Here is a 26731-nt window from a genome sequence, read left to right on the forward strand (position 1 = left end):
ATGTTTAAAAAAATAATAAAATTAATTATAAATATTGTACATTGGTATTTTTAAAATAGAAAAATTATTTTCATATTATTAGCTCATAATTAATGTTGTATTACTGCTTATATTCTATAGTTAAACTACTATAATGTAATTGGATTATCTCTAAATTAAATATTAATATCTTTTTATAATATAGAAGGTAGTACCAGATAAGGCCAGCAAGGGAGCAATGGAAGGTAGAGGCATGGAGAAGAAGCTATCTTCGGCTGCTAAGTCTTTCTCTCCCTCACCAATTCAACAACTCTCACTGCTTGCTCAGAGATGCAACGCAATCAACCTCGCTGAAGGCTTCCCGGATTTTCCTGCTCCTCTCCACATAAAAAACGCAGCCGTTTCCGCTATCAATTCTGACTTCAACCAGTACAGGTTACCATTCAATTTCACTCTACTTGCTCCTTTCTTCAATTGAAACTACTGAATAGTCTGAATTTATCGTAAATTGGCTGAGGTTTGATTAATTCAACCTTCTTGTTGAAATGTAAGACATGTGCAAGGAATTTGTGAACAGTTGGCCAAAATAGTGAAGCAAATGCACGGTTTAGATGTTGATCCTCTGAGTGACATAGCAATTTGTTGTGGCCAAACAGAGGCATTTGCAGCAGCAGTTTTTGCTGGTATGTGTTTTATTTTGTTTTTATTTTTGTTTATAATGGTAGTTAACTAAATTCAGATATTTATGTTCCTTGTTCTTATTTAATAGTAATAGACAAAGGAGACGAAGTTGTGATCTTTGACCCTTCATATGAAACGTATGAAGCATCCATTATCATTGCTGGAGGAGTACCAGTAAGATATGATTTTCATTTTTTTGAGTTTTACGTTGGAAGTGCTACTCACATGTACTAACATTATGAATGGACTTTGAAAGGTATATGTAGCTCTTGATCCTCCTCACTGGACATTGGATCCGGATAAGTTCATCAAGTCTATTACTACCAGGACAAAAGCTGTGGTATTGAACAGGTCAGAATAACATGCACAATTCTTTATCCAAATTCCAACGGAAAAAAGAGATTCAGAAGTTTACTTATGAAATTTGTGCAGTCCTCACAACCCAACTGGCAAAGTTTTTTCCAAAAATGAGCTTGAGATCATCGCTGGAGTTTGCTGTACAAAGGATTGCCTAGCTATAACTGATGAAGTATGATAATTCTTTTCCTTGTAAGTAAGCGTTCATGGAATATAAGCATGATTGACTAAATTTGTTACTCAAGCAATAAATGTAATCAGCAATTTTACAAGATGAAATAGGAATATCACCTGATTAAAAAGCAGATGATTTACAGTAAAATTTGTGAAATTATTTGTTTTGTTTAAAAACGAGCTTGAAAGAATGATGTCGGTCTTTTATTGAATATTCATGAAATTTTGTTTGTTATTGCTGTCAAGGAGCTATTTTGTTGTCTACTTCCAAGTTGATTGGTCTATATATGAAAATAGCAATTTATGTATGATTGAAATCCTCAAGAAGATGGTAACAAAAGGGGAGGATGGAGTGACAGACTAAATATGAAAAGAAATCTTAAGTTTAAAGAGTGGTGATGCATAGAGAATGGAAAAAACTATGTCATGTGGTTTCCATTTATATTCGCATAATTATATTCATGAACTTATTAATTTTTTTGACTCTGAAGAATCACATTTTTTTCAACAATAATATTTCACTTAAGCATTGTATATACAGTTTTTGCTCCTTACATGTAGCAGCACCAATTTTCAGACTGCAACTGCTTTTTGTGTTTGAAGGTTATCAGATTGTTTTCTTGTAATGTTTTTGCAGGTATATGAGCGTATAATTTTTGATAGCGAGAAGCATATATCACTTGCCTCCCTTCCAGGAATGCAAGAGAGGACTATCATCACATCTTCCTTATCAAAAACTTTTAGCGTTACAGGTCAAAGCTAAGATCTAACTGAGAGGGACCATAATATAAATTTGCTCACACTGGAAAACACAATTCTTTCTTGATATTTGTTGAGAGTAATATCTGATTTCTTATCGCACTTGGTAGCTATCCACCTCTTTGTAGCCTGATTTTCATATCCTGCTATAGCAAGAAGAAGTGAGTTATCGCATCTAGTAGGCATTCATTGCCCCTGTTCATTTTTTTGTGCTTTCTATCAGGTTGGAGGGTTGGATGGGCCATTGCTCCTCCTTTCATTGCAGCTGCAATCAGAAACATTCATGTTAAAATTACGGATTCTGCTCCAGCACCATTCCAGGAAGCTGCTTTGACTGCTTTGAGCAGCCCTTTGGAATACTTTGAATCACTGAGAAAGGTAGATGCAAAACAGACTCCTTTTTGTTTGTGAAATTGATGATTCTAACGGCTTTCAGTATATCCTGCAGTAATTCAGCGTTACATCATTCTTACTTTGATACATAGATCTTTATCAAACGCTAACATTTCTGTTAACTCTAGGAATATGAATTCAAAAGAGATTATGTTGTGCAGTTGCTTGGTGGGATTGGTTTCCAGATTCTGTTCAAGCCTAAGGGCTCATTCTTTTTATTTGCAAAGCTTCCTGAGAACTGTTTACTTTCTGATGTAAGTACTCTTGAAATTACTTTTTTGATGTTATGGTTCTAAAGATAACAGTGGTTTCATCAGATTTCTGTTAGGCTTCTCATAAGCAGTTGATTGATAATGATGTCAACCTTTCTGCTATATGTTAGTTGATGGTATGATATTAATTACTTTGCTGTAATGAATGATGAATTCCAGTTCTTCGCAGATAGAATATGTTGAAGAATTGATAAAACAAGCGGGGGTGGTGGCTGTCCCAGGATGTGGATTTTTTCACGCAAATTTCTCTGGGGAAAATTCATCTGAAGCTGTTAATAGCTATCATAAGAAGTACATCAGGTTTGCTTTCTGCAAAAGCAATGATACTTTGGCTGCTGCAGCACGGAAGCTTGGCAAGCCTGTGGATGATTCAGGGTGTCTAAAGATAAATTGATTTGGTAAGAACCTTAAAAAAAAAAAAGGTAAATGTTAATAACAGAGGTAATTTATCTGCCCTAAAATTTAGTGAGTAGGATTTTGCTTTCATTGTACTTAAAATTTTCAGAAAGATACTAGAGATTCGGAAGAAATATTTTAAAAGGTGAAATCATGTGCTAGGAGGGAGCAGGGCTGATAATTAACAATGCTATGCCTTATTATCAGTTTATGGAATTATTGTAAACCCAACTGCCTAAGAAGGTGGGTGTTTAACTTTTTTTCATGTGGAAATTTGACGGAATTTTTTTTTTTTTAAAGATACAAATCAGAGAGTGTAAGATGATTAGATTGGATTGTCAAGTAATTTTCATGAACAGGAAAAAGAAGGGAAAAGCTTCTTACAGTTGTTTAAAAATGCAAAATGGGTAAACAGAAATCTATTTACAGTCCAAAAGCTAGAGACAGTCCTTCTTCACCTGTCATGATGCTGTCGAAGTTAACTGGCTTCATTTGCTTCAGGGTCCCAGTGACATATGATGATCAGATAGCCGAAGCTTTACTTCGTTTTTTATTTTTTACTTTTTTTCTTTTAAGGTTTGACATTATCGGAGAGAGCAAGGCTAATTAACGTTAAAAGATATCTTCAGGTCTAAATTTTTCTAGAGATGAAACAGCCTAAAAGAAGCCAACTATTTGGAACACTACTTTTCTATTGATAAAGAACTAGATAATGTTACCCTAATTTACTTGAAATAGCAAGTAATTTGGGCCTCCATCTTGAACAAATTATCTCAATTCTAATACCTCATTCTTTCTCGAGTAATGTTATTTACATAATTTTTGTACACAAATAACGTATATTATTATATAATTAAATAATTAAAAATTAAAAATAAATAAACATTAATCACATTATAATATGTCTTTAATTGTAGACATAGCTTTATTGTTCTTTCCCACGTGATACCAAATTTGCAAAGCGAAAGACTGTTGCTATGATAATTTAGTTGCTTCCTATCAAAGTTACTTGTAACTGGGTAAAACGGTGTAAAGGAGGATTCTACGAAGGCTATTCTTTCGGCCAAAAAACGGTATAGCCGCAAATTCCAAACTCAGATGCCAACACCATTTCCCAAGGTAAAGTAAGAAAGACGTGTGTGTGCCTTCTTTAACAATATATTTTTCTATTCAAAACAGTATAAAACTATTTACTTACCTGTCTGTCCGCCATACACATCTTCATCTGCATTGGCTTCACCTCTTCCTCCTTACAATTCCTTTGCATCACTGAGAGAAGGAATATAGAAATGGCCACTGAAAAAGCAAAAGCTGGAGTTTCTGACACTGAATACATTGACGGCATCCAACATGATTCCAGTGAGCAACAAACACCACAACATAGAAATGAATCTAAGAAATCCAACTTGGGGAAAGCAGTTGCACGTAGAGCAGTTTATGGAACAAGCGGCCGCCGTGGTGGAAGCAGAAAGGAGAGAACCAACGATGTCAAAACATTGCCAAGTAGGCTGAGCAAGGTTTCACTGGCTGATGATACTGAAAACTAGCATAAATAGATATTGCTTAGGACTGTTTTTATGCTTTCACAATGCATGCACTCTTGTTCAAATCAAGTTACTATGATGAAAATTCTGTGGAATTATTGATATTTTATTCTTATATATATATCTGTGTGTGCGCGCGTGTTCAGAACAAATAAACAAATGGCAATGATAATCAAGGATCTGACCATCTATACCTTACACAACATTGACAGGGAATTTGCGACTAAAATTTTTCTTATTTATGAAAATCAACAAGCTTTCTATAGAAGATTTAAGCACACATGAGCTAGCTTCTTCAATAGAACTGATCACTGATATCCACCTTCTAATGTCAACACACATCAAGAGGTTAAGGTTAGTCAACTCTAAAGAAATGCAGACAAATTTCTATAGCTATAACAATTAAGACTTCTACAAGTAAGAATTGGAAAAAAATGTAAAAAAGATAAAAAAAATCCATTGATTGTGTATGAGAAATAGACCTGATTTCTTCTAACCATATACATCATCCTACAGAAATCCCAGCCCATTTCCATTCAAATCATCAGCTCCCATCATTGGACAATTGGTTGCATCATGTCCGAATTGACCGCAACAAGGCACAGAGCAACGCCTGTGTTTCCTATATATATCGACACCATCCCTTGGTCTTCTTTCTTTGAGTTTTCCCAGGGTTATAGAGTCATGTGAATTTCCAGTAGTATAACTTTGGACAATTCCATCAGAATCTTCAACCTCTGGAAGTATCATTGAGTCAGAAGGACTATTATAAGTAACATCATTGGCACCATGTGCTGGCCCAGGAAATTCCTTGATACGAGATAAGACCAGAGAAATTTGATCGCAAGCAGCATCTAGGCGTTCTTCTGTCTCAGTTGATTCTGAAATAAGTGTTGAAACCGTGGATTGCAATAATTGTACTTTTCCTGTATGTTCATCTGAAGTAGAAATCTGGAAGGACTTTGTCAGAGATGAGTTGATATTACGCCATCGGGCGGGCAAGTAACGATCTGGAATGTGGAAACAGTTGTTAGTTGATAGAACACGAAGAACATGCCTGCAAAGGATTCCAGAAAACTCAAAGAAATGGCAGCTGCAGCTAATGAAGTCATCATGTGGGATCCAGAGTACTTTGCACCCTCCATCCATGTCCGTATGATGTCTAACAATAAAATAAGTTTGATCTACCATAAGTGAAGCATATTGTGGAGCTAAAACAAGCTCTTCTTGTAGTTTACTGAAGGCATATGGTGTAAGAACAGCTGCAGCATGTGATTCCATTGGAGATCCTTCTTTTAGGGAGATTTTCTGTACCTTCCGTTGTGTCTTTTGTTTTCCTCCAGCTTCATCTTTAAATTCAACAATAGCAGCCACCTGCACAAAGAAGGTCAACATAATGAACAAAACCACACAAATCAAGAACATAAAAGAAAGAAGCTGGGTTACTGACCTGCCCCACAAAGTTATCAACATGAAACTGCACACTCAAAAACCGTTGAATAAAAGAGTTTATCGACTCTGATTGGAAAGCACTTGTCATTCCAGCAAAAAAGTAACACCTCAAATATGGAAGGGCCCAAAAAGTGCGCAATGCATATAAGCTTAGGATATACTTATTTGCATGTAGTGCATATTTATCAACCATCTCACTCCATCCTGATTCAAATTCCTCCACTGAATGCAAACTATAAAGCTGGTGAAACTCAGCCTTCCATTCATCATATTTTAACCCAAGCACTACAGAAAACCAATCAGTGAACTTTGCAATGATATGCCATATACAAAAGCCATGCTTGGTCCTTGGCATTTCGATAGCAATAGCTTCTTTGAGCCACATATTTTGGTCAGTTAATATCGTTTCTGGTGTCTTTCCATTCATGAAGTCCAAGAATGTCTGCCATGCACAATCAAGGGCAGAAAAAAGCCAAAAAAGAAAAATTGTGAGACATATTGCAATATTTTGGTGTAAAGCTTCTAAGCAAATATGAAATATTAGGGTAAAGGCTCTGTTGTGTTCTAGAGTTGTGAATGATGAAGATGTTAAATTACTAAACCTAGACTAAATTTATTAATGGGGTCTGTTACTTTATTGCCTTCCAAATTAAGCCAAAAGAAATAAAAACCCTTGACACTAAAAGTTCTAATAAATCTACCAACAACATCAATCTTAAACTCTCAGGTTAAGATCCCAAGTTTTAAGAAAAAAACAATTATGATGGTTAAAAACACATTATCCAAATTTACAAGAGATTGAATGTTACAATTCTACAAAAGGTAATTGCCTATTACATTCGAAATAATGGCTTCAGATAACCTTCTCAAAAGGGGAAGCTCATTTGTCAGCTAAAATGCATTATCAGGTTTAAAATGGTAAGAAGTTTTTAACGTACACAAATTTTTTATCGCTAGACAAAACTACAGGCATAACGAATGTAGTCATGCATAGAGCAGAAGTTTCTCACATCTCTCGAAAATGATAATAAGAAGGTTCATACATAAAATATTAAATTCTAGGCCACCGATGCCAAAGATCTCCACACCTATTGAAATTGTTAGAGAGCTTCTTACCTTCAACGCCCAGGAAAAAGACTGCACATTTTCATCTCGTAGGAGCACACAACCAAAGAAACAATTCATCCCATGATTGTCAACTCCAAGCCAAATCCCTAGAATCATATCATAAGAATCCAGACGACGTGTGGTGTCAAACAATATGGAATCCCCAAAAGCCTCATACGAGTGAATAGATGAAGCATATGACCAGGCTAGATGCTCCAACCTGTTATTTGCATCTATCTGGAAGTTATGTTTAAAGTTGGGATCTTTGTCCTTCTTGTATTTGCACATCTTAAGAAGGTCCATAGCATCGCTATCTCGATCCACATTCCTAAAGGATTGCAAGAGGTTCCTGACCTCTATCTCAGTGAATGGTAAACAACCTAACTTAACACCTTTCTCTAGCTCCATTAATCTTAACATTTGTCGCACTGACATACCAGCTTTTGCATACAGGCAAATCCGACTCTTGTCATCTGCAGATATGGAGCAGTAAGCAGGAAGCAGCTGCACCTCATTTGATTTCAACAATTCATGGTTATGAACATTGCTGAAACCAGTAATACGCCATTCCGGAACATCAAAATCAGCACTTTTAACAATTCGCATATATGCTTGACATCCACACCGAGATGATTTTCGATTTCTTTGCATTTTTCCATCATCTGATGGCTTTATTTGTGGATGGCCACCACGGTGGCAGGTGAAATCCCTCCTTGTAATTCCCCTGCCTACACCATCTTTGCCTCTAGTACGATGACGTCTAATTGAAAAGCCACATTGCTTTGCAAAACTGCAATAAAATTCATAAGCAGCATCTTGTGAAACAAATCTTTGGCCAATAAATGGGACAAGGGTAACAGGAGTTTGTTGAGATAAAGTAGTGTCCTCTGGCATTTCCTCAATGCTACCAATATCATCTGGAGACGACTCGGTGCCATTTACAGAAGTTTCTTTCATAATACCTGTTAGCTCTGACATTATCTTCACAGCAGATAGCTAGGATTGCAGAATTAGTTCCTGCACACAATTAGTTTTATTTAAAGTGAGTCTTATCAAAACCAAAATAATTCCAGTGAGCAGGTGTTCTGACACAAAAGAACCATTTCCCTTTTTCTATCAGCTGCAATTCCCACGCATTTGCATGCAGTTTGTTTGCACACTGCTTTCTCTACACTCTCATATTTTACTATTGTCGACATTCACAACTCCCAAACTACATAAACCTACATGCAATTTGCCATTGTCCTGTGATATGAAATCTATATGTAGATTAAAAAAAGCTTTCAAGTCTCAAGAAACTTCATGAAATCAGAACCATCAAAGTGCTCATGACCTAAGAAGTAATAATTCCAGATGATAGAACAGAAAAAATCATCTTAAGTGACTTTACCATCACATTATCCAAGTAGTTCTGCAATAAATTTAAGGCTAATATACTAAAAGCAATTCTCCTATAAATTTCAAGTTATAATATACCACCATTACAAGTCCTCATTGCATAGAAAAAAGACTTAAAAAGCAACATTTTCTCTCTTCTTCTTATTTCTTCTCCATTCTCAAACCAAAAAAAGAAAAGACACCTATGTACACAATTGATATAGAAACTTAGGAAGTGCACAAATATAATAATAGCAAAAATAATCACAGTATAAATGAATTAAACACAACAACAATCAACTATTCATATTGATTTTTCTCATTACAGCATAAAGCCAAAACAAGAAAAATAAAAACCTTCCATCAAGAACTTATACAAATCAGTAGATTTTCAAACCTCGAAACTATATTGTGAGTCAAATAAACAACATTTGCAACAAAATTGATAAAGACGAAGTTACATATGAGCTAACTGCTCGTGTAAAGCACTAATCTCCAGCTCATTTGAAACCCTAGGCTCTTTAATCTTAATTTGATCCAATCACAGTACAACAGTCTGTCTCAATCCAAATACGGAACAGTAATCAAATTCTGAATAGAGAAAATAATAAATAACATGAAAGTAAAAATCTGTAAAATATTTACGTACCAAAAGAAAAAAATAATAGCTGCGGAGAAATTTAAAATACTTGAAGAAACAGATCGTCGCTTCGTGGCGGGGGCGGGGACAGCAAAGGGTGGAATGGGGTTAACACGGCGCATCCATGGTGAAAAAAACACATTGTTTTGGTTTTTAGGCGTTAGATCAAAATGATGCGCGCGTGTGCGTTAGATGTGGTAGTTTCGGTGAGGTTTTTCATGGCACCCCTCAGCTCTAGTGGAAAAAAAGAAGAGAACAAAATGGGGGAAATTTTGCGATTTTTCAAACTATGCAATTTTTTAGTATGCCGGCCGCGGTGGGGGGGTGGTTGTGGTTTTTGTAGACACCTGACGCTGGCCCGTGTGTTGGGATTTTTTAGTAATTTCATTTTTTTTTAAGTTTTTTTGTGATTTTCCACCGCCCGCGGCGAGTGTTCTGATATTTTTCAATATGGGGTTTTCTGATATTTTTTTTTAATTTTGGGAAGCAAATGAAAATTTGTTATATTTGGGTTTTTTTTCACATATAATTTTTAAAATTTTTGTATAATCTTTTAAATAAAAGCATGTATTAAAAAAATTGACCAACTTTTATTAATTTTCTTATAAAAAATTACTTTAAAACACAAAAAAATTTATAAATTTGAATCGAATCGAATCGCTAATTTAAACTATAAATTCAAACTAAATCAAATCAAAATTTTAAATTATCGATTCGAGCCATAAATTCAATCAAATCAATCAAGCCATTAAATTAAACCAAATCAAGTCAATACCTCCTAACTTGAGTTCAATTTAGTTTTAAACTCGAATTTAGCTCGACTTCAAATTAAACAAATTCGAGCCAAAAAAAACTTAGTGAAATCTTTTGGCCAAATAGAACTATATAACTTTAAGCTAAGTCAAACCGAATTGAGTTAGTTTGAGATTGAGTCCATTCAATTCGGAACCAACTCTAATTGATAGGCAAATTATAAAGTTTTATTGTACATAGTAAGAAAAAGTATATTTTGAAAAAAATTGATACAAAATTTGAAAAATATCAATTTATCTATAAATAATAAAATATTAATTTAAAAAAGTAACTAAAAATTAATATAAAATTTGAGAAATATCAATTTTTTTTTAACAAAACAAAATATCCAGTCAACTTTTATATAATGACAAATAATATTGCATAATATAAAATCTATCTAACCTTTACATAGTCAAATATCTAATAATCCCTGATCATAAAGTATCACTTCACGCATGTATGATTAAATTAGGATTTGATCATCGTTTAATACAAAAAAAAAAATATTGTTAATTTCGCTTTGGCAGATAAAATGTGATGTGATTAATGTATTAATTTCCATAAACAAGCTCTCCAATCTGGAATGGCCTACGGCTTATGGGCTTGACAAGTTGGACCTGTGATTTCATAAGAAAAATGGATAAAAATTAATATACATATTTTTTTGGATAATTGACAACTCCGTCAGTATTTATTGATGGATCACTGTAGGATTCTTCGTTGATTAAAGATCATTGAAATGAAGATCAGCAAGAAACTGAGGAAGAAAATTTTGATGATGATAAACATGGAAGGAAATGAACCTGATGACAAGGCATACTAGGAAACAAAATAAAGCAAATCATGATGATGGTCTAACTCTAAGAAACGAGGATAAACTAAATCAAGAAGAAGATTTTCCAACAATGACCAATCAAGAGAGACCTATAAGGGAGCAAAGGCTTTCAAGAAATTATGAAGATTTTATCTTGAACCTTGGGCAATCCTCAAACATGTTCTCACCGAGATATGAAGCAATGGAATGTATAAATTTTCCAAGATTAAAGCCCAAGTCTCTAACGAAGCCAGCTTCTAATAAAAAACATAACGTGGAGCCAAGCACATTTGAAGAACCAGCATAAGATCCAAGTTGGCAAAAAGCCATGGATAACAAAGCAGACATCTATATTGCTTCTAATCTTGTCTTTCACAAAAAGGCAAACACATTGAAGTGGATTGTCACTACGTAAGGATGAAATACCAAGCAAAGCTTTTGAACTTGGTCCATGTTCCCCCTCACAAACAACTCTCCGAAGTGTTCACAAAGGCCCTCAGATGTGAGCAGTTTCATAAATTATTACATATCATCGGTTTGCAAGGCACAAACTCACAGCTTAAGGGAGGCCTATGACCATTCTTCAAAGATTTTTACAGAAACTTTTGTGTTAGCTATTGAATTCTTTTTTCTCTCTTTTTTTCTTTTTTGGGATAAGTGTTCGCTATTGAAGTCACCCATCACAGAAGCGGATTACCGGAAAAGTGAAAATGTTAATAAAAAAAAAAAAATTGAGAGAAAGAGGGGAAGTTACCGTTTGGTGCAAGTACAACACTTATATTGGAGTCCTACAGGCATTGGCAGCCATTATCCTACAAGGGGCGGCCATTCTTTTATTTCTTTGGTTTTGTCTTATTATATGACAAGTAATATCTTGTCATAAGGTGCATGGTATGTGCCCCTGATTAGACTGAGCAGTGCTATCTGCATACAAAATTTCTATAACTAAATAAGGGTGTATTATTATAAGATTAAATAATTAAAAATTAAAAATAAAATAATATTTAATTATATAATTATTATATATAAAATTATATTTTTTATTATATTAAACTTTAATATGTAGGAGTTATCAATTCAGTCATTAACATAATTAATACATATCCGTCATCAATCTATATAATTCAATATAAAATTTTCAAAAAAAAATGTTAAAGTTCAAAATTTGTTGGTATCCTATAAAAATTAAAGCCTCAATTATATAATAATAATAGATTTAATTATTAGATTTAAAATTTATATATCCGTTGATCAGAAACTGATAAAGAAATTCAATTCAAATGGGTCCCTTAAAAAAAAACAAGAAACTGTCTACTTCATTTTGCCCTTTGCCTTCCATGACCAAAAAGGTATACATTTTCTACTCTACAAGGATCGCTTTCACTGCTAACCTCCTGCCCACTCAACACCTAGCTATATCTATCTCCATGTGCAATGAGTGGCCCAGCATTTGGTTCAATCATCAACCAATCCCAGCAAAACTTCTGAACTAATATCATATCACGATGTCTATGCTTATATGATTTCAAACAAACTGACTGAACATTAAATGATAGTTTAAATGAGATAACTTGACATTTACGAGCTTGATAGAGATTCCCGTGTACAAATGGGCAAACTGAAAGCCATTCTTCCAATTAAGCTACAACAAAGTCCCATTGAACATTGGGACCTTCCTTCAAGCTAAAAGGGGAAAAGGCAAAAAGTAAATATAGAAAGTCTGTCGCATTTGATTCATTCAAAGTGAGAAGCGTTTTCTCAAAAGCAAAGTAAAATTGGAAAATAAGTATATAAATAAAAAGAACATTAACGTAAGAAGATTGAATGTCCTGAAATACAAGAAAGCTTACTTTTTAATCGTTAAGCCACTTACGTGCAATATAATTAACTTCCCGAATTTTTTTATCCGTACAAAAGATCATCATCATAAACCCCTAGTAGGTCCAATTTCCCATTCAATGATTCTCGTCACTGCCCTGAATCCAAACAACGGAGACGGACGGGATTTGTCACCATAAGAGCGGTGGTGGGGCGAGGCTATGTTGTTTCGCTAAGTTTCACAGATTTTTCCAGTCACATGTGAGTTTACGTACTTGTGAGAAGTATTAAAGTTAAAAATAAGGGAGCGGAGGGGCATTGATAGGATGCCCTATAACGAATCGGGTTCACAAGAGAACGACTGTCCATGTACGATTCCGTCTCGTCAATTTGAACTCAGCAATCAAATTCATGGTTTTTGTGAATTTTGTAGTGACAAAGACTAAAAGAGATCTGATCCGTTGTCAGAAGGAGAGGAACTTGTGCCAGATTCAATGCAGGGGGGGCAGGGGCCCAAGCCTAGGTGGCTTCTCACCCAATGGCTTAGGTTACTTTAAGTTTTGTTTTTTTATCCCTATTCCAAGGCCCAAGCCATATCTTAGTTCATATACATTTTGAAATACCCGAACGGAATAACTCAGCCGATGCTGTCACTGACAATCCAAATTATTTATCTTACGACCTACTTCATGCCTGCTACTGGGCTACTCTCTTATCGTGCGTGCCACGTTTTCATTAATGTTTAGATTTACTGACGCGTAAATCTCTGACGTTGATGAATCTCGAACTGTTGAGGTCTTTTGAAAAAAATGAAGTGCTTATCCGACCTAAAGCTAGCAATATTATTTACTCCTACCCCTATTTTTCTCACATGACGAGCTACTCTGACAGTAGAAAATTATGGGGATCCATAACTATTCACTGCTCATTGACATTGACTAGGCTGAAACGGAGGAGGGATTAACCCAGTTCCGTATAAATACATGTTGTTTTATCCCCAACATCACAACTACTTCTCTCGCAAATTCATGTTTCAGATGGGGGAGAGATCAATTCCATCTTAAATATTACCAGCTATTATGGGACCAGACAAACATTCTGATGATAAACCAGCTTCAGCGCTAAAGCTATTCGGATTTCCATTAACTGAGCAAGATGAAATTCTTGAGAAAACAGAAAATCTTGAAGCTAGAAAGTTCCAGTGTCATTTTTGCCGCAGGGTGTTCGCTAATTCTCAAGCGCTAGGGGGCCATCAAAATGCGCACAAAAAGGAGCGTCAAAGAGCAAAATCACGTGTCCAGTTTCGTGGTCATGATCAACGGCCCATAGCAGCCGCTGCATCACCCATTTTCAGCTCAAATGCAGTGAGACCGGCAACCCCCATCTATCAAGGACAGTTTGTTAGTACTGCTACTAAAACTGAAACACGGCCCAGTTATTATTATACATCACGCCCCTTGTTGCTTCCATCGCCTTCTCAGCTTCCTTCTCGAATTTACATCGCCCAGCCTTTGCATGTTGCGACTGCGATGCCCTCGTTTACCGAATTTCCTGGTAAACTGGCTGAGGGACTGGGAGACAGAGATGTTGATCTCCATCTTAAACTTTCTTCCTCTGGTTGATTTTATGAGTTAATTAAGATAAATCTATGCAGTTACAGTAATAATTATGGGCTTAAACGTGTACACGAATTACCCTGGAATCTTGACAAAGCCAAAAAAGGTTTCCAGCTAAACTGTTAACTTTAATGTAAGAGGAATATCAATATCAATGGCAGATTAAGCTACTAAAAGGATTAGGTATCTCTAACTAAAATAGAAGCAGACATCCTCAAAGGTTGGCGAAAAATTCAGATCACGTAATAAGCTGAGCGTACTAGATTTACCTATTTAATTGGTAAACTTTATTAAAGGCTTCAGCCAACCACATATCGGCATCATCGAGGCTGCCTGTGACTGTAATGCCTAAACAATTATTTTCTTATTCGAAAACCAAAAAGGAATCAACCAGCATTGAAACCATCAGCAGCACCCACCTTTTTATATCCTTCATATATTTTCCCAGTTTACCCTTCACTCGTCCGAACCCTAACTTCAGTAGGATCACATTTATAAACCCTACACTACATATATTGTAAACACTTCTGTCTCTGATCTCGCTATCTTTTCCTCTCAATTAAGAGAATCTTTTCACTTAAATGGATGGATACGGGTCGGGTCAAAGGTCTTATGGAGGTGATCGGACACTGAAGATTGTAAGTGGAAAAGGCTTTGGTAGTGCATTTGGGGCCAGCCAGATCTATGTGACTCGGTCTCACTCGCCGAACCTGCCACCGATTCCGTCGCTGGCGACTCGGCCAAGTAATACCGCTTTCGTAAAACCGTGGGGCTTTAGCGATCCTGAGACGAAGAGAAAGAAGAGGATCGCCAGATATAAGGTTTACACTGTTGAAGGTAAAGTTAAAGCTTCTCTGAGAAAGGGGTTTCGCTGGATCAAGAACAAGTGCTCCCAGATCGTCCATGGTTACTAGCTTTTTTTGGCTCAAAAGAATCTATGGCTTGGGCGTGTACACGTTATATGGGACACAATGGCAAAGTGCTGATGTGGCAAGATCTTATTGGGAATTTTGGCGGATGCCAAGTAACTAATTTAGATACAGAAGAGTAGTCGTATAAATGGGGGTTATCGTTTTGTTTGTGTTTATCGAAAATGGAAAGGTTTATTCTTTTCTTTGAAATTCGGCTATATTCGTTTGCGGGCTTTGATTTGCCCTTCGGATTTCGTTTGAATTTACGATAGTGCGTTTCGGATCGAATTTTAGTCCGCTTGTAATTTTCTACGATTTCAATATAAATGGTCCACTTTCCTATTGTCAGTGTTCATGTAATGGGTGTTTTGAATCCTCATTTGTACATAAAATTGAGCAATTAATTCATCGGCCTTCACATCAATCATTTCATCACCACCATTATCATCGTTTTCCTCATTGTATTCTACAGTATTCATTATGTCAGACCCTCGAAGATCCCGTGCAGAAGCGTAGTGGCACATGCCATCACCAGATTTAGAGGCTGGAGCCACTGTCCTAGTTGTTTCCAGCGATAAAGGAGGCGTTAACACATCCTCAAACTTTGCGATCATCGGCATAGCCATAGCCTTGATCGTTGACCATCTCATTCTTCCCATTTCTGATGGCCACGACGTTGGTGCTTCAAATATGTTCCCTTAGGTGAAAACCTAGTAGGTGTGAAGCAAAACAAGGGTAATACGCTTATGTTTTAATACTAAGTGACATAGGATAAACATACTTGAAATTATAATTTCATTCACAAAAATAATTAAAATTGATATCGTTTAATTGACAAAGAGATAAACAAAAGTAATATTTTTAATAACACTTTTTATTAGATGTCTTAATTTCATAAAGTAAAAAAAAAAAAAAAAAGACTAATAAATGTAAGTATGACTATAAATGTGTCAAAATAAATTATTGAAGATATATATATATATATATATATATATATATATATATATCTATCAAAGGAATTGTGTATGTTTGATTATTTGTTTAATATGGTCCAACAATATTATAGACATTCCTTAATAATTATATTTTGGGTAACACCGAATTGATAAGTGGCAAAGTATCTAATATGCGCTTAACATCTTAAGAACCTACCATTTTTATTATAAATATGTAGACAACTCAAGTTAAAAGCATGTAGATAACTCACATAATTTAAACGTTTATAGTTACATAATGCAGATACACAAATTCCCATCTCGTAGCAAGAAAGGATAATTTTTTGTAAATAAGAAGATGTTTAAACCATTCAATCATAATCATGTATTTGTCATCAAACAAATTATTCAAATTGTAATAATAGACAACTAAATATAATTATCATCTTGTCAACCAAGTTAGTTGTATCATCGCCGTTTTGACAACACTTTAAATGAAAGGTGATTGGGTTGATTGAAGGCCAAACGACTATTTTCCACCCAAGGTTTGTTGTAATGACAAGTTTTTACCCTTTAACTATGGAAACACCAAATACCCACCCATGACTTGTTAAATTTAACAAAACTCTAACGATGGTAAATTTAATCTCATTTTCCCCCCTAAAATTTTAAAAACTAACATTTTTTCCTTAAGCTAAGTTTGAAAAGATCGCATTTCCCCCCCTAGGGTTTATTTTCAAACCCTTTCACTTTCTCCGGCGCCATCGCCGACCGTCTTCCCCTCCCGATGGTTTCTCTTCCACCGATGACCCCTCTCAACTTCACCCCAACCCATCCGGCGTAGAGATACGTTCTCTGGGAAGAGAAATCGTCTTCTCAGATGAAGACGACTCGTCTTCCCAGACAACGACGAGTCATCTCGTCTTCGTCTGGGAAGACGAAGAACTTCGTCTTCCCCGACGAAGTTCTTTGTCTTTCACAACTTCTCTGACGTCGATCGGACGTCTAAATGGGAGGAAAGAGATCGTCGGAAGGAGATGATGCTTTAGGAGGGAGAGGCCGTCGGCAATGGAGTCGAAGATGTCGTCGGAGATTTCAAAACGAAACCCGAGGGTGAAACTGCGATTTTTTAAAACTTAGGCTAGGGGAAAATTTTAGTTTTTAAAGTTTAGGGGGATAAAAGTAGATTCTATTTTAGTTTATTTTTAATATTATAGAGAAAATGACGATTTTACCTTTACCACCGTTAGAGTTTTGTTAAATTTAACCAACCATGGGTGGGTGTTTGATGTTTCCATAGTTAAAGGGTGGAAACTTATCATTACAACATACCTTGGGTGGGAAATAGTCGTTTGGCCTTGATTGAATAATGTATATTGCATTAAATATACAGTGGTGATGCCACACTCATCCTCCTCCAACATGTAATAGTACTAGCAATACACATATCGTCTTAATCGATCAACTTTACATGCTTAGTGAAATCTGCAAACACTATATATCTTCAGATGACGTTAACATTTTTTCTTTTTAAGTACATAAACCAAAATGAAAACATAACATGATATTTTTTTGGGTTTTCTCTCTTAGATCTCTTTTCATTTCTTTTTCTTGGAATCTTCCTACGCAAGAAAGACATTTTCTAAAATCTCTCTGGAACTTGATAATCTATGAGTGCATTAATTACATTGTTTTGTTGACCTAACTTTGTAAACAGCCAAGACTGAATCAAATAGATTTAATTCACAACACTATATTGTCACATTATTTTGTTGACCTAACTTTGTACACAGCTAAGATTGAATCAAACAGATTTAATCTTTCAATTCTTAAATAGATTCACAGTGTGAATATAGTTTAGATTTGAAAGAAAAAAATGGATGAAATGCATAGTTCAATGATTAGTAAATCTCCCAAGACACGGTTTGGGAGATATTTAAACATAAAAATCATACCCACAACTGTACTAATGAATAAGCAAACGTTTACTTGGGCAAAGTCTTCACTCTTCAGCATGTTCTCAGGAAAGCAATATCCCAGCAAAACCCCAAACAAAAGCATGTGACCACAACGACCTTAGGCTCTACAAATTAAATTTATAAATCAATATAATATAAATATATGCAATTTCACTGCTACTGCAGATCTAAAATATGAAATTAAAATATACTTCTAAGTATGTAGGCGCAAAATAATATTAAGTTAGTTGAATAAATATTTTTATGCAGGCAGAGGGAAACAAACAACAAATCTAATAAGGCAGGGGTAGATTTGAAAAAAAGAAAAAGTCGAATATGACTTAACCGCGTAACGCCAAGTTGGGTATAGCCATGTAAGCCACGCGGCTGCACTATTCACAGTTCACATTTGCACGCCAATAGCTCTGATCATCAAGTTGTATTTGTATATATAGTAGCTTCACTCTCTTCCATCTTACCGTCATCTCAAATCTAAACACCAGCACTGCTTCAGTCTTTCAAACGCCAACTTTTAAGTTTTGTTTCTTTCTTCTCTACATCAATATTTATTTGCAACTTTCCAGTGGCAAGTAGCAATATTAAAGCCAAGAAAATGACGAAGAAAAGCAGTGATGTTAGTCGTAGGGTCTGGAACTTGTTACGTCTGGCATTGCTGTGGGCAAGAAAGAGCGGGGTGTTTAAGAGATGTTTGACGATGGAGGTTGGTGTGTTGAGAAAATTCATCAAAAGTTTAGGACCCAACACTCCACGGGATCAGATTTATTATGGAGAGCGGGAGCTTTCCTTTGACAAGACTCCTATTTTCAATGCGAAGATGCATCATCCTGCTTCCATGAGATATCTTATTCCTTGCATGGCCCCGCCTGTTGATTTTGATTATGATTTTGATATTGATGATCATTATCATGATGAGGGAGATGGAGGTTATGCTTATGATTATAGGAGGAAGAGTTGCTTGAAGAATGAAGAAGAATATGAAGAGGCAACTACTGAAGAGAAGATTCCATTGGAGGAACAAGGAATTGACTTGAGAGCGGAGGAGTTCATAGCCAAGTTTTACCAACAAATCAAAATGCAAAGACAGATTTCATATTTGGAGAGACTAAATAAAAGCACTACTTAGTGTTGAGTTGATCATCTTTTTCTTGCTTAATTTGTTCATTTCTGGGTTTCCAACATTACATTTCTAGGTAATTAATGCGGCATTTTGTAATTACTAAAAGCTTTCGTTGAGTTTGAGTATTTACAATTTTACAAATAAACATATACTTTTACCTAAATGACAGCACGAAGTAAATTTGCTTCTAAAAGCTATTGCATCCAGACAGTACAAACTTGCAGATCAATTTCCATTCTGATTCGTTTTTATATATGCTTCCAACTGCTTCGTTGCCGCCAGTATCAAACCTGTGATTGCAAAGCCATATTGTTAACTGAAATGTAGATATTTACACCGCTCTACATAGAACCATATCTAAAAGCACAGGTCATTATGTTTTCTTCAAATACCACCCATGTTCTCTTTGAATGCTATCAATATCAAAACTGGTGACCATCAATCTTTTGATTGAAAGGAAGTGAAAATTTGTTCCTTTACACTATTTTTGCTCTAAATTATTCTTTCACAATAGCATATATCACATGTAGAACAAAAAGTACCTAAAAACAGAGGAGAGGGCCTCCCAGGTCGCGATTTGAACTCTGGATGAAACTGAACTCCTACATAATATGGATGACCTGGAAGCTCCAAAATCTGCAGAAAGAACAGAAGAACCGAACTTCCAAAATTGAATAATCAGGGTAAGTGCTAACTAACTTCTCAATCTAGCAAAATGGCCGCAAACAAGAAATGGCCAAGCCCATTGACCTTCAATTCATGTGAGAAGGGGCTGGCAACAATGAAAATGAATGTTACTTATCGAAGGTGATCTAAGTTTAAAATTATAACTGATTCAACTTCAGCATATTACAAACATGTTTCAAATTAAGCAGGGATTTTTATCACCAGAGCAGAATACCACCTCCATTCGTTTTCCAGTTTCATCCTTCCCTACAAATTTAAGGCCAGCTTTTTCAAGAACCCCAATTATCTCTGGGTTCACCTGCAGCATATCAGACCAAAGCATCACCATTATGCAAGCCAGACATCTTTGCACCCATCAGAGTGAACTTTAAAACTGACCTCATATCTGTGGCGATGCCGTTCGTCCACATACTTTGGATTACAATACCTAGCAAACAAGAGAAAATGTGATGGGCATGCATAGCAGTAATATATAAGAACACATCATAGTACCTCTTTGGATACTAAGTTGCTGCCAGATAGGCAACACAAATGGACAAGGCTAGCCTTGTGACCTGTGAACCACCGCATTGACATAAAAGAATAATCGCCCTAAGGTCCAGTTAGGACTCTAGCCATGCATTGATGTAGAGTAATAAAAGAATTATGGAGCAAAATGAAATGTAAAAGTTCTATATTGCATTCACAGACAAACTTCATGTACTCCTGAAATTGGAAAGTTGATAAATCACATACAATTTTGAAGAAATGCAATCATGGGTTTGGAATAGTGTTTTTCGAGAGCCTAGTCTCATTGTGCTTCCCATATGTGTTCTTGAACCCTGCATATGGATATAAATTGATAGTGTAACATATCACAGTAATAGAAAAATAAGGGAGGCAGTAGAATTCCAACCTCAGGCATGAAAATCACAACATGATCTGAAGTCTGGGTATCAAACTCTGAACTGTTTGCCCTTTCTAAACCCAGAACCTAGAAAAAATTAACTAGGGGCAGTCAGAGAAGGGCTACTATACAATGCGAAAAAGAAAAATGAAACGAAAAACAAACCACTCACATATCTAGCAAACTCAATTACAGAAATTTGCATGCCCAAGCAAATCCCAAGATAGGGTACATTATTCTCTCTAGCATACTTTGCAGCCAATATCATTCCTCCCACACCACGATCACCAAATCCACCTGGAACTAAGACACATTCTGCATTCTGCGATGAAATTTACCACCATTTGTATAAAAATATATAGATACTCATGATCTATTCTAAGACCATTACACAGATAAAATTTATTGGAGAGATTCTTTATCTCAAAAAAATTATTAAAAAGGAAAATACCAGCAAAGCTCAGAAATCTGAATGTCTGTGTCTGTGTAAAGCTCACTATAAAAGTGATCAACAAAACAAACTAACAAGTATGGCATTATTTTGGGAATTTGACACTGAGTTATTCTGCTAGCTTTAAATATATAGAATCTGATGGCAATTATGTTGAATAAGATAAGGAAGAAATAAATTGCATAAGGCTTACCCTCAAAGTCTCCCATGCAGCGGCATGTGCTTCTGGTGTCTGCAAATGCAGACAAAACAAAAACAAGGTTATTTTCTTCAAAAATATATGGGAAAGAGAGATCAACATGATCCAACTAGTGTGGTTCGGTACCAATTTTGCACTCTCATCTTCAAGATCAGAAGCTGCAATCCAGTTGATTGATGGCTTCAGGGAACATGCAATGCATGCATGCAAAAGAGCCTGCATTCATAAGCATAACCACAAGAAAAGTTGGTAATGTATAGACTACATGCTAAGCAAACCAGAGACTCTCATTAGCTTATAATATGAAAAGGGTTCTTTTTTTCTTATGAAAGAATTGGCAGGAATATACTTATCCTCTATATAAAAAAAATATAATTGCAACATGAGCTAAACTATCATAATTTAGCATGACATCTGATAACGTTTATTTCTTCCAAAATAATCAGCAAATAACAAGTATCAACCAACACAAAAGCTTAATCTGTTAGGTTGGGTCTACACATCAAGAGTATTCAGCTCAAATCATAAATTTTACAAATATGGTAGTCTGACAACAACAATTTATTCCAAAATAGAACTAGACCAGTAAAAACTATAAACATCTGCATTTTTTGAGAACTTCACACAAACTTTTAATCCTAGAAAGGTAGATTAACACTTAAAATGAGCATAAGTTCTTCTATGCATCAGGAAAATTGTGGTAGGCACAAGTTCTTCCATGCATCAGCATATCATGTTCATAAGCATTCATAAAATTAGTAGGTTTGACTGGTTAGATGACAGAGACTAGCACTAGTTCAGGCCTATACCTTGTTTTTCCTGTCTCCTAGCTCAAAGTAAAACAAAGAGTAAAATAGAAAGCACACCTTAACAACAGACAGATATGAGTCTGTAAGGCCAACATACTTTCCAACCATAGCAATCCTCACCTGTCATTACAGCATGTTTTTGTCTCAAGTACAAAAGAAGAATATTCAACAAGAGGATTGCAAGCTATCCATGAATATACTAATATATATTGAGAAAGTTATAAATTAAGTAGTACTAACAGAATTGGTGATATTATCGAAAGTCTCGGCCATCTTTGTCCAAGCTTGTAAATCTGGAGGTGCAGCAATGCTGAAACAGATAACTGTAATTTGCTAGTTAAAAAATCAACCATGCTGCTACTTCCAGAGAAAGCAATGTCTTGGTCTTTTAAAGAGTTGTTTAAGCTCAATTGGTAGCAATCCAGGCATGATAACTCATAACATATATAGCCAGAGGACCAAACCATTGTCATATATGAACAGGGAAAAAAAACAGATAGGTAAATTTAGAGACAGCATCACATGGACTGCTTCCCTTAGATTCATTTCTCTGAAAACTTGAGAGGCCAATAAAGATTCTGATATGAAAATTAAAGTTTTAATATGCAGAAAAAGTTGAAACAAACACTAACCAGAGCAAATTTAGCTGTTGTAGAATTGAATGATGAGCATTTTGGCTCTGAAACAAATATTCATGTCAAAAAGCATTAATTGGATGTCGATAAATAAACAGGAGACACTTGACTTTAGAAGGAACCATAACAAAGTCAATAAACTCACTCGAAGTAAGAGAGGAACGTGCCAAATGTTTGGAACATCATGAATATTGAGAACATTTGCAATCTGTGAGAAACAGTGAAAAGACATAAAATGACAATTCAATTAAACTGAGTCTGATCGAAGGATCAAAGAAACAATCCTCACAACAATTTACCGGGACATGGCAGAACTGAGAAAGTTTCTCCTTTGTATTTGCCAACAAAGGCTGCATAAGATTGCCAATTAAAGAAAATTCAAGGTGTTAACCATCGTATTTACCATTAAGACCATTTGAATTAGAAAACATAACTTTTAAATCATATTAATAGCTTTATCCCAACCTAAAATTGGGGAGCACAATAATTGCTTCATTTTTAAACCAAAATCAAGCAAATATTTGTTATTAATCTCAAAGACTCCAAAACCAAATTCTCAGACAAGGAAAAAGTTGAACCTGGGCAGAGCAACATGCTAAGAGATGAGGTGTCAACCCTAATGCTCTCAATTCCCGGACACTATGCTGTGTAGGCTTAGTTTTCTGGGGAAAACGTGAGAGAGAAAGATTAAAGAGAATGAACAAGAATGCGACAATAATCAGCCAAATAATAAAAGAATAAATAAATATATAATATGATTTATTATATATATAAAGAATTCCAAGTTATATTATCAACCTTGGTCTCTAAGAGTAGGAGACAATATTTACTGCATATCTCAAATATAGGTTTATAGATACAAATGGAGTATTACTTGCTCACCAACAACGCCAAGCACAGGTATCAGGCTCACATGAATGAGACAAAAGTTATCTTGACCTGAGGAGGGAATAGAAAGTTGAAGTCAGGAAATACGCAAAACATTTTGGGAAGTAAATCCCAGTGCATATGCCAAGCACAGAATGGCACATCAAAAAAATAATTTCTTAGTTTTCCTTATAATTGCATATATTTATCAAAAACATTTGGACGGATTGATCTATAAGGCATAGAATAATGAACATAAAACAGAAACCAAATTATTAAATCATCTGATCAAAGTCAACTATACCATTATGCAAATAAAACATAACATTAAATATTCTTCATTAGATTTATTAAAATATCAAGGACATAATTAAGTCTCCATATAAATCTAAATAACACAACAATATATCATAATATGTGCAGCTTACCAACTGAAAATGAAAGCTGTCGCAAAGCCTCAATGAATGGCATTGATTCAATATCCCCTGGAGAGAAAAAAATGTCAATCAAAACAACAAATCACCAATTCTTTGTGCACCATAAATCTCTTTTGTATCAAGAAGCTCTTACCAACAGTTCCCCCCAACTCAATCACACAAACATCTGCCGGGCCTTCTTTACCATCCACAGGAATAGCAGCAACAAACTCAATCCAATTCTTGATGGCATCTGTGATGTGTGGAACCACCTGGGATCCACCAAAGAGTGGCAGAAATCTAAGTCACCAGTGTTTTCCTTACACAATTAAGATCTAAGGAACACTTTTCAGTGTAATAAACATTACCTGAACTGTCTTTCCAAGATAATCACCTCTCCGTTCCTTCTCAAGTACAGACTGATTAGATATGAAGGAGATTAATAAGTTTTAGTTAGCACAAACAATTGAATTGACGTCATAAATTTACAAATTATAAATTCAAGCACCTGATATATCTTTCCAGTGGTGATATTGTTATCTCTTGTGAGAGTAACATCCAGGAATCGTTCATAGTTACCCAAATCTAAATCAACCTGTAAAAAAGAAAAATACTAATAACTTGTAGCACAGTGCTTGACATACTACATACATAACTCGTGAAACTGTTATGTATGCAAGAATGTACACAATTGCAACTTCTTGATACAAACGGACAAAGAAAAAACCTCTCCACCATCGTCAAGAACGAAAACTTCCCCATGTTCAAAAGGAGACATGGTACCAGCATCCGTATTAAGGTATGGATCTGCCAGACATGAAAGATAGTTACAACAATTGACATGCAAAAATACATAATGAATTTAAAACACAAACAATATGATTACTCTTCCAATCAAAATTCAAAACAAGAAAAAACTAGTGAGTTGATGAAATAAGCAATCAAACAATTGAAAAAGAAAGACAAACAAAGACCTCCAATACAAAATAAAGAAAATCAAACCCATCTCCAACAATAAATATGAACAAATGCCGACAACAAAACAACTAAAGCAACAACAGTTGAAAAAAAAATCCGATTCCAACAAAAGTTCTGTCAAACATACGCAATAACGATTAGACTAGTAAAAACAAAAATGATTATAATGATTTTAGAAATTAAAAAATGAGAAGAAAATTAAAACAGAAACAGAAAAAGAGAACCAATTTTGATGGAAGTGACGCGTAGACCACAGGCTTTAAGGACGACGCCTATGCTGCTGGCTGTGACGCCTTTACCCAGTCCACTCACAACTCCTCCTGTAACCAGAACGAACTTCATCCTCCCTAATTTATACTATTAAAGTAGTAGTAGTAGCCGTAGTATCAACTGATATTTTTTAACAAAGTGTTTGTGTTTATGTCGGAGCGGGAAAAGATTGAAGAGGATTCAACATCCCTTCTTGTTCTTGGCTCGCGAAAGGTCCCCGTTTCTGGCTTTTTTTGGCAGTTTTGGCTTTCAATCAACGCCTACGCCGTCGTATAAATCAACTTCATGTTGCCACATGAACATTAGTAGGCAGTAGCTTCCCTTCCAGTTGTTTTGTTTTGTTTTTCCTGGTTGTGATTTGAGCCTTTGATAAACCAAGTATCTATAAATGATTAAATGATTAAAAAAAAAACGACATCAGATGCCCGCAACTTGCTTTAAGTGGATATGTCATCGGCATGACGACATACTTGATTTATCTGCTTCCACTAGCCTCATCCTTTTTTTTTTTTTTTAAATTCTTAAACGCAAATGGAAATATCGCCGTAAAATAAAAAGGTTCGCAATAATTTGTCGGCCAAATTACTAATTCCCACCCAAAATTTATGAAAATACTTTTTACCTTTTAAATTGAGAAGTCGTCATTTTCTAGTCCATCGTTCAATTTCATTAATGAAAACCGTTCTTTACTTTTTTTTTTTTCTGCTATAATATACCTTTGTGTCAACATAAACTTAATAAAATCAGACTTGACAAGGTAACTTTCCTTCCTAATATCTATTGAGTATCTTTTTATAACTTTTACACAAAATCTTAGACTATGCATTACCTTAGAGCAAATGTGTTGGAACGTTGTGCTGGCACCATGCTAGGACCGATTCTTTCAGACTGTGGTGCGGTCACGGCTTCAAATTTGATTACATTCTTTACCCAGAAGCCATTTATGGAGCATAGTCATAATCATACCCCGCTTCAAAAAGTTAACGACAACACTATAGAAAGGACGCTTTATCTAAGACTTTCAAAGCCTACAAAAAAACAAATATTATTTTCTGTCACGAGCACCGACATGAAAAGAAAAAAGGATTTTCTCAAAGTTTACTTATTTTTAAGGTTAGATTCAAATTGAGTCTGTTTGAATTTAAATTTAAGTTCAAAATAAATCAGTTTTATACAAGTTTGCTCAAACTTGAGTTATTCATCGAATTTATTAATTAAAATTTTTGATACAAAATGATATTATTTTTAATTAATATGTATTAAAACGACATCATTTTAATAATAAAATAATTAAAAATTCAAACTTGAAATAAGTCAAACCAAATTTGAGTTTCACTTCAATGAGCTCAAACTTAAATTTAAACTCTATTATATACAAACTAAACTAAATTTAAACTCAAAAAAGCTTTAGTTTAAT

General features: G+C 35.1%; 7 protein-coding genes across 16 annotated transcripts; 4 read left to right on the plus strand and 3 right to left on the minus strand.

Annotated features, from left to right (window-relative positions):
• The first annotated feature begins 189 nt into the window (after window positions 1-189).
• LOC123216496 (methionine aminotransferase-like) lies at window positions 190-3302 on the plus strand. The gene is made up of 9 exons (XM_044636914.1): window positions 190-414; window positions 532-662; window positions 749-834; window positions 917-1011; window positions 1093-1189; window positions 1829-1943; window positions 2174-2328; window positions 2472-2597; window positions 2785-3302. Exons 1-9 carry the CDS (start codon window positions 218-220, stop codon window positions 3007-3009), a joined length of 1227 nt encoding a protein of 408 aa, XP_044492849.1. The 5' UTR covers window positions 190-217; the 3' UTR covers window positions 3010-3302.
• A 598-nt stretch (window positions 3303-3900) lies between these two features.
• LOC123216495 (protein FAR1-RELATED SEQUENCE 11-like) lies at window positions 3901-9445 on the minus strand. 9 transcript variants are annotated; one of them, XM_044636913.1, is made up of 6 exons: window positions 9181-9445; window positions 8077-8131; window positions 7124-7904; window positions 6006-6449; window positions 5038-5929; window positions 3901-4554 (listed from the first exon to the last, which is right to left on the minus strand). In XM_044636913.1, exons 1-5 carry the CDS (start codon window positions 9251-9253, stop codon window positions 5066-5068), a joined length of 2217 nt encoding a protein of 738 aa, XP_044492848.1. In that variant the 5' UTR covers window positions 9254-9445; the 3' UTR covers window positions 3901-4554; window positions 5038-5065. The 9 variants fall into 9 exon arrangements, 6 of the variants coding, with proteins under 6 accessions (XP_044492848.1, XP_044492847.1, XP_044492843.1 ...); XM_044636912.1 differs by having other exon boundaries at window positions 7124-8131; window positions 9181-9444; XM_044636908.1 differs by having other exon boundaries at window positions 7124-8131; window positions 9141-9444.
• Window positions 9446-13449: 4004 nt separating this feature from the next.
• Window positions 13450-14293, plus strand: LOC123215873 (zinc finger protein GIS2-like). The gene has a single exon (XM_044636144.1). The coding sequence runs from the start codon at window positions 13638-13640 to the stop codon at window positions 14178-14180; it is 543 nt and encodes a 180-aa protein (XP_044492079.1). The 5' UTR covers window positions 13450-13637; the 3' UTR covers window positions 14181-14293.
• A 138-nt stretch (window positions 14294-14431) lies between these two features.
• LOC123215876 lies at window positions 14432-15433 on the plus strand. The gene has a single exon (XM_044636146.1). The coding sequence runs from the start codon at window positions 14756-14758 to the stop codon at window positions 15086-15088; it is 333 nt and encodes a 110-aa protein (XP_044492081.1). The 5' UTR covers window positions 14432-14755; the 3' UTR covers window positions 15089-15433.
• On the minus strand, window positions 15393-15797 carry LOC123215874. Its single transcript, XM_044636145.1, has one exon. It carries the CDS (start codon window positions 15742-15744, stop codon window positions 15403-15405), a length of 342 nt encoding a protein of 113 aa, XP_044492080.1. The 5' UTR covers window positions 15745-15797; the 3' UTR covers window positions 15393-15402.
• A 1947-nt stretch (window positions 15798-17744) lies between these two features.
• LOC123216894 (CTP synthase-like) lies at window positions 17745-25705 on the minus strand. Of its 2 annotated transcripts, none has more exons than XR_006502364.1 (22): window positions 25269-25705; window positions 24794-24873; window positions 24575-24661; window positions 24435-24485; window positions 24221-24338; window positions 24079-24135; window positions 23658-23722; window positions 23362-23445; window positions 23083-23133; window positions 22929-22991; window positions 22781-22827; window positions 22389-22458; window positions 22206-22268; window positions 21466-21555; window positions 21334-21372; window positions 20862-21011; window positions 20699-20776; window positions 20182-20624; window positions 20021-20101; window positions 19659-19752; window positions 19275-19406; window positions 17745-18103 (listed from the first exon to the last, which is right to left on the minus strand). XR_006502364.1 is itself a non-coding variant. In XM_044637545.1 (22 exons), the coding sequence occupies exons 1-22, from the start codon at window positions 25384-25386 to the stop codon at window positions 19342-19344; spliced, it is 1686 nt and encodes a 561-aa protein (XP_044493480.1). In that variant the 5' UTR covers window positions 25387-25703; the 3' UTR covers window positions 19183-19341. The 2 variants fall into 2 exon arrangements, 1 of the variants encoding a protein (XP_044493480.1); XM_044637545.1 differs by lacking the exon at window positions 17745-18103 and having other exon boundaries at window positions 19183-19406; window positions 20182-20230; window positions 20539-20624; window positions 25269-25703.
• LOC123216412 lies at window positions 18592-19122 on the plus strand. The gene has a single exon (XM_044636825.1). It carries the CDS (start codon window positions 18592-18594, stop codon window positions 19120-19122), a length of 531 nt encoding a protein of 176 aa, XP_044492760.1.
• Window positions 25706-26731: the final 1026 nt, after the last annotated feature.

This window comes from Mangifera indica, chromosome 5, assembly GCF_011075055.1.
Source record: "Mangifera indica cultivar Alphonso chromosome 5, CATAS_Mindica_2.1, whole genome shotgun sequence".
NCBI lineage: Eukaryota > Viridiplantae > Streptophyta > Magnoliopsida > Sapindales > Anacardiaceae > Mangifera > Mangifera indica.

Bases quoted from the DNA above. Each gene is read 5' to 3' on its own strand.
- LOC123216412 (XM_044636825.1), top strand. From the start codon at position 18,592: ATGACGAAGAAAAGCAGTGATGTTAGTCGTAGGGTCTGGAACTTGTTA.
- LOC123216495 (XM_044636912.1), bottom strand. From the start codon at position 8,092: ATGTCAGAGCTAACAGGTATTATGAAAGAAACTTCTGTAAATGGCACC. The intron at 6,450-7,123 runs GTAAGAAGCTCT...TGTGCATGGCAG, and splicing joins CTTTTTCCTGGGCGTTGAAG to ACATTCTTGGACTTCATGAA. The intron at 5,930-6,005 runs GTCAGTAACCCA...TTCTTTGTGCAG, and splicing joins TTGATAACTTTGTGGGGCAG to GTGGCTGCTATTGTTGAATT.
- LOC123215876 (XM_044636146.1), top strand. From the start codon at position 14,756: ATGGATGGATACGGGTCGGGTCAAAGGTCTTATGGAGGTGATCGGACA.
- LOC123215873 (XM_044636144.1), top strand. From the start codon at position 13,638: ATGGGACCAGACAAACATTCTGATGATAAACCAGCTTCAGCGCTAAAG.
- LOC123215874 (XM_044636145.1), bottom strand. From the start codon at position 15,744: ATGGGAAGAATGAGATGGTCAACGATCAAGGCTATGGCTATGCCGATG.
- LOC123216894 (XM_044637545.1), bottom strand. From the start codon at position 25,386: ATGAAGTTCGTTCTGGTTACAGGAGGAGTTGTGAGTGGACTGGGTAAA. The intron at 24,136-24,220 runs GTAAGAGCTTCT...TTTTCTCTCCAG, and splicing joins TGAGTTGGGGGGAACTGTTG to GGGATATTGAATCAATGCCA. The intron at 21,556-22,205 runs GTGTGCTTTCTA...TTATGAATGCAG, and splicing joins CATATCTGTCTGTTGTTAAG to GCTCTTTTGCATGCATGCAT.
- LOC123216496 (XM_044636914.1), top strand. From the start codon at position 218: ATGGAAGGTAGAGGCATGGAGAAGAAGCTATCTTCGGCTGCTAAGTCT. The intron at 835-916 runs GTAAGATATGAT...GGACTTTGAAAG, and splicing joins TCATTGCTGGAGGAGTACCA to GTATATGTAGCTCTTGATCC. The intron at 2,329-2,471 runs GTAGATGCAAAA...TGTTAACTCTAG, and splicing joins ACTTTGAATCACTGAGAAAG to GAATATGAATTCAAAAGAGA.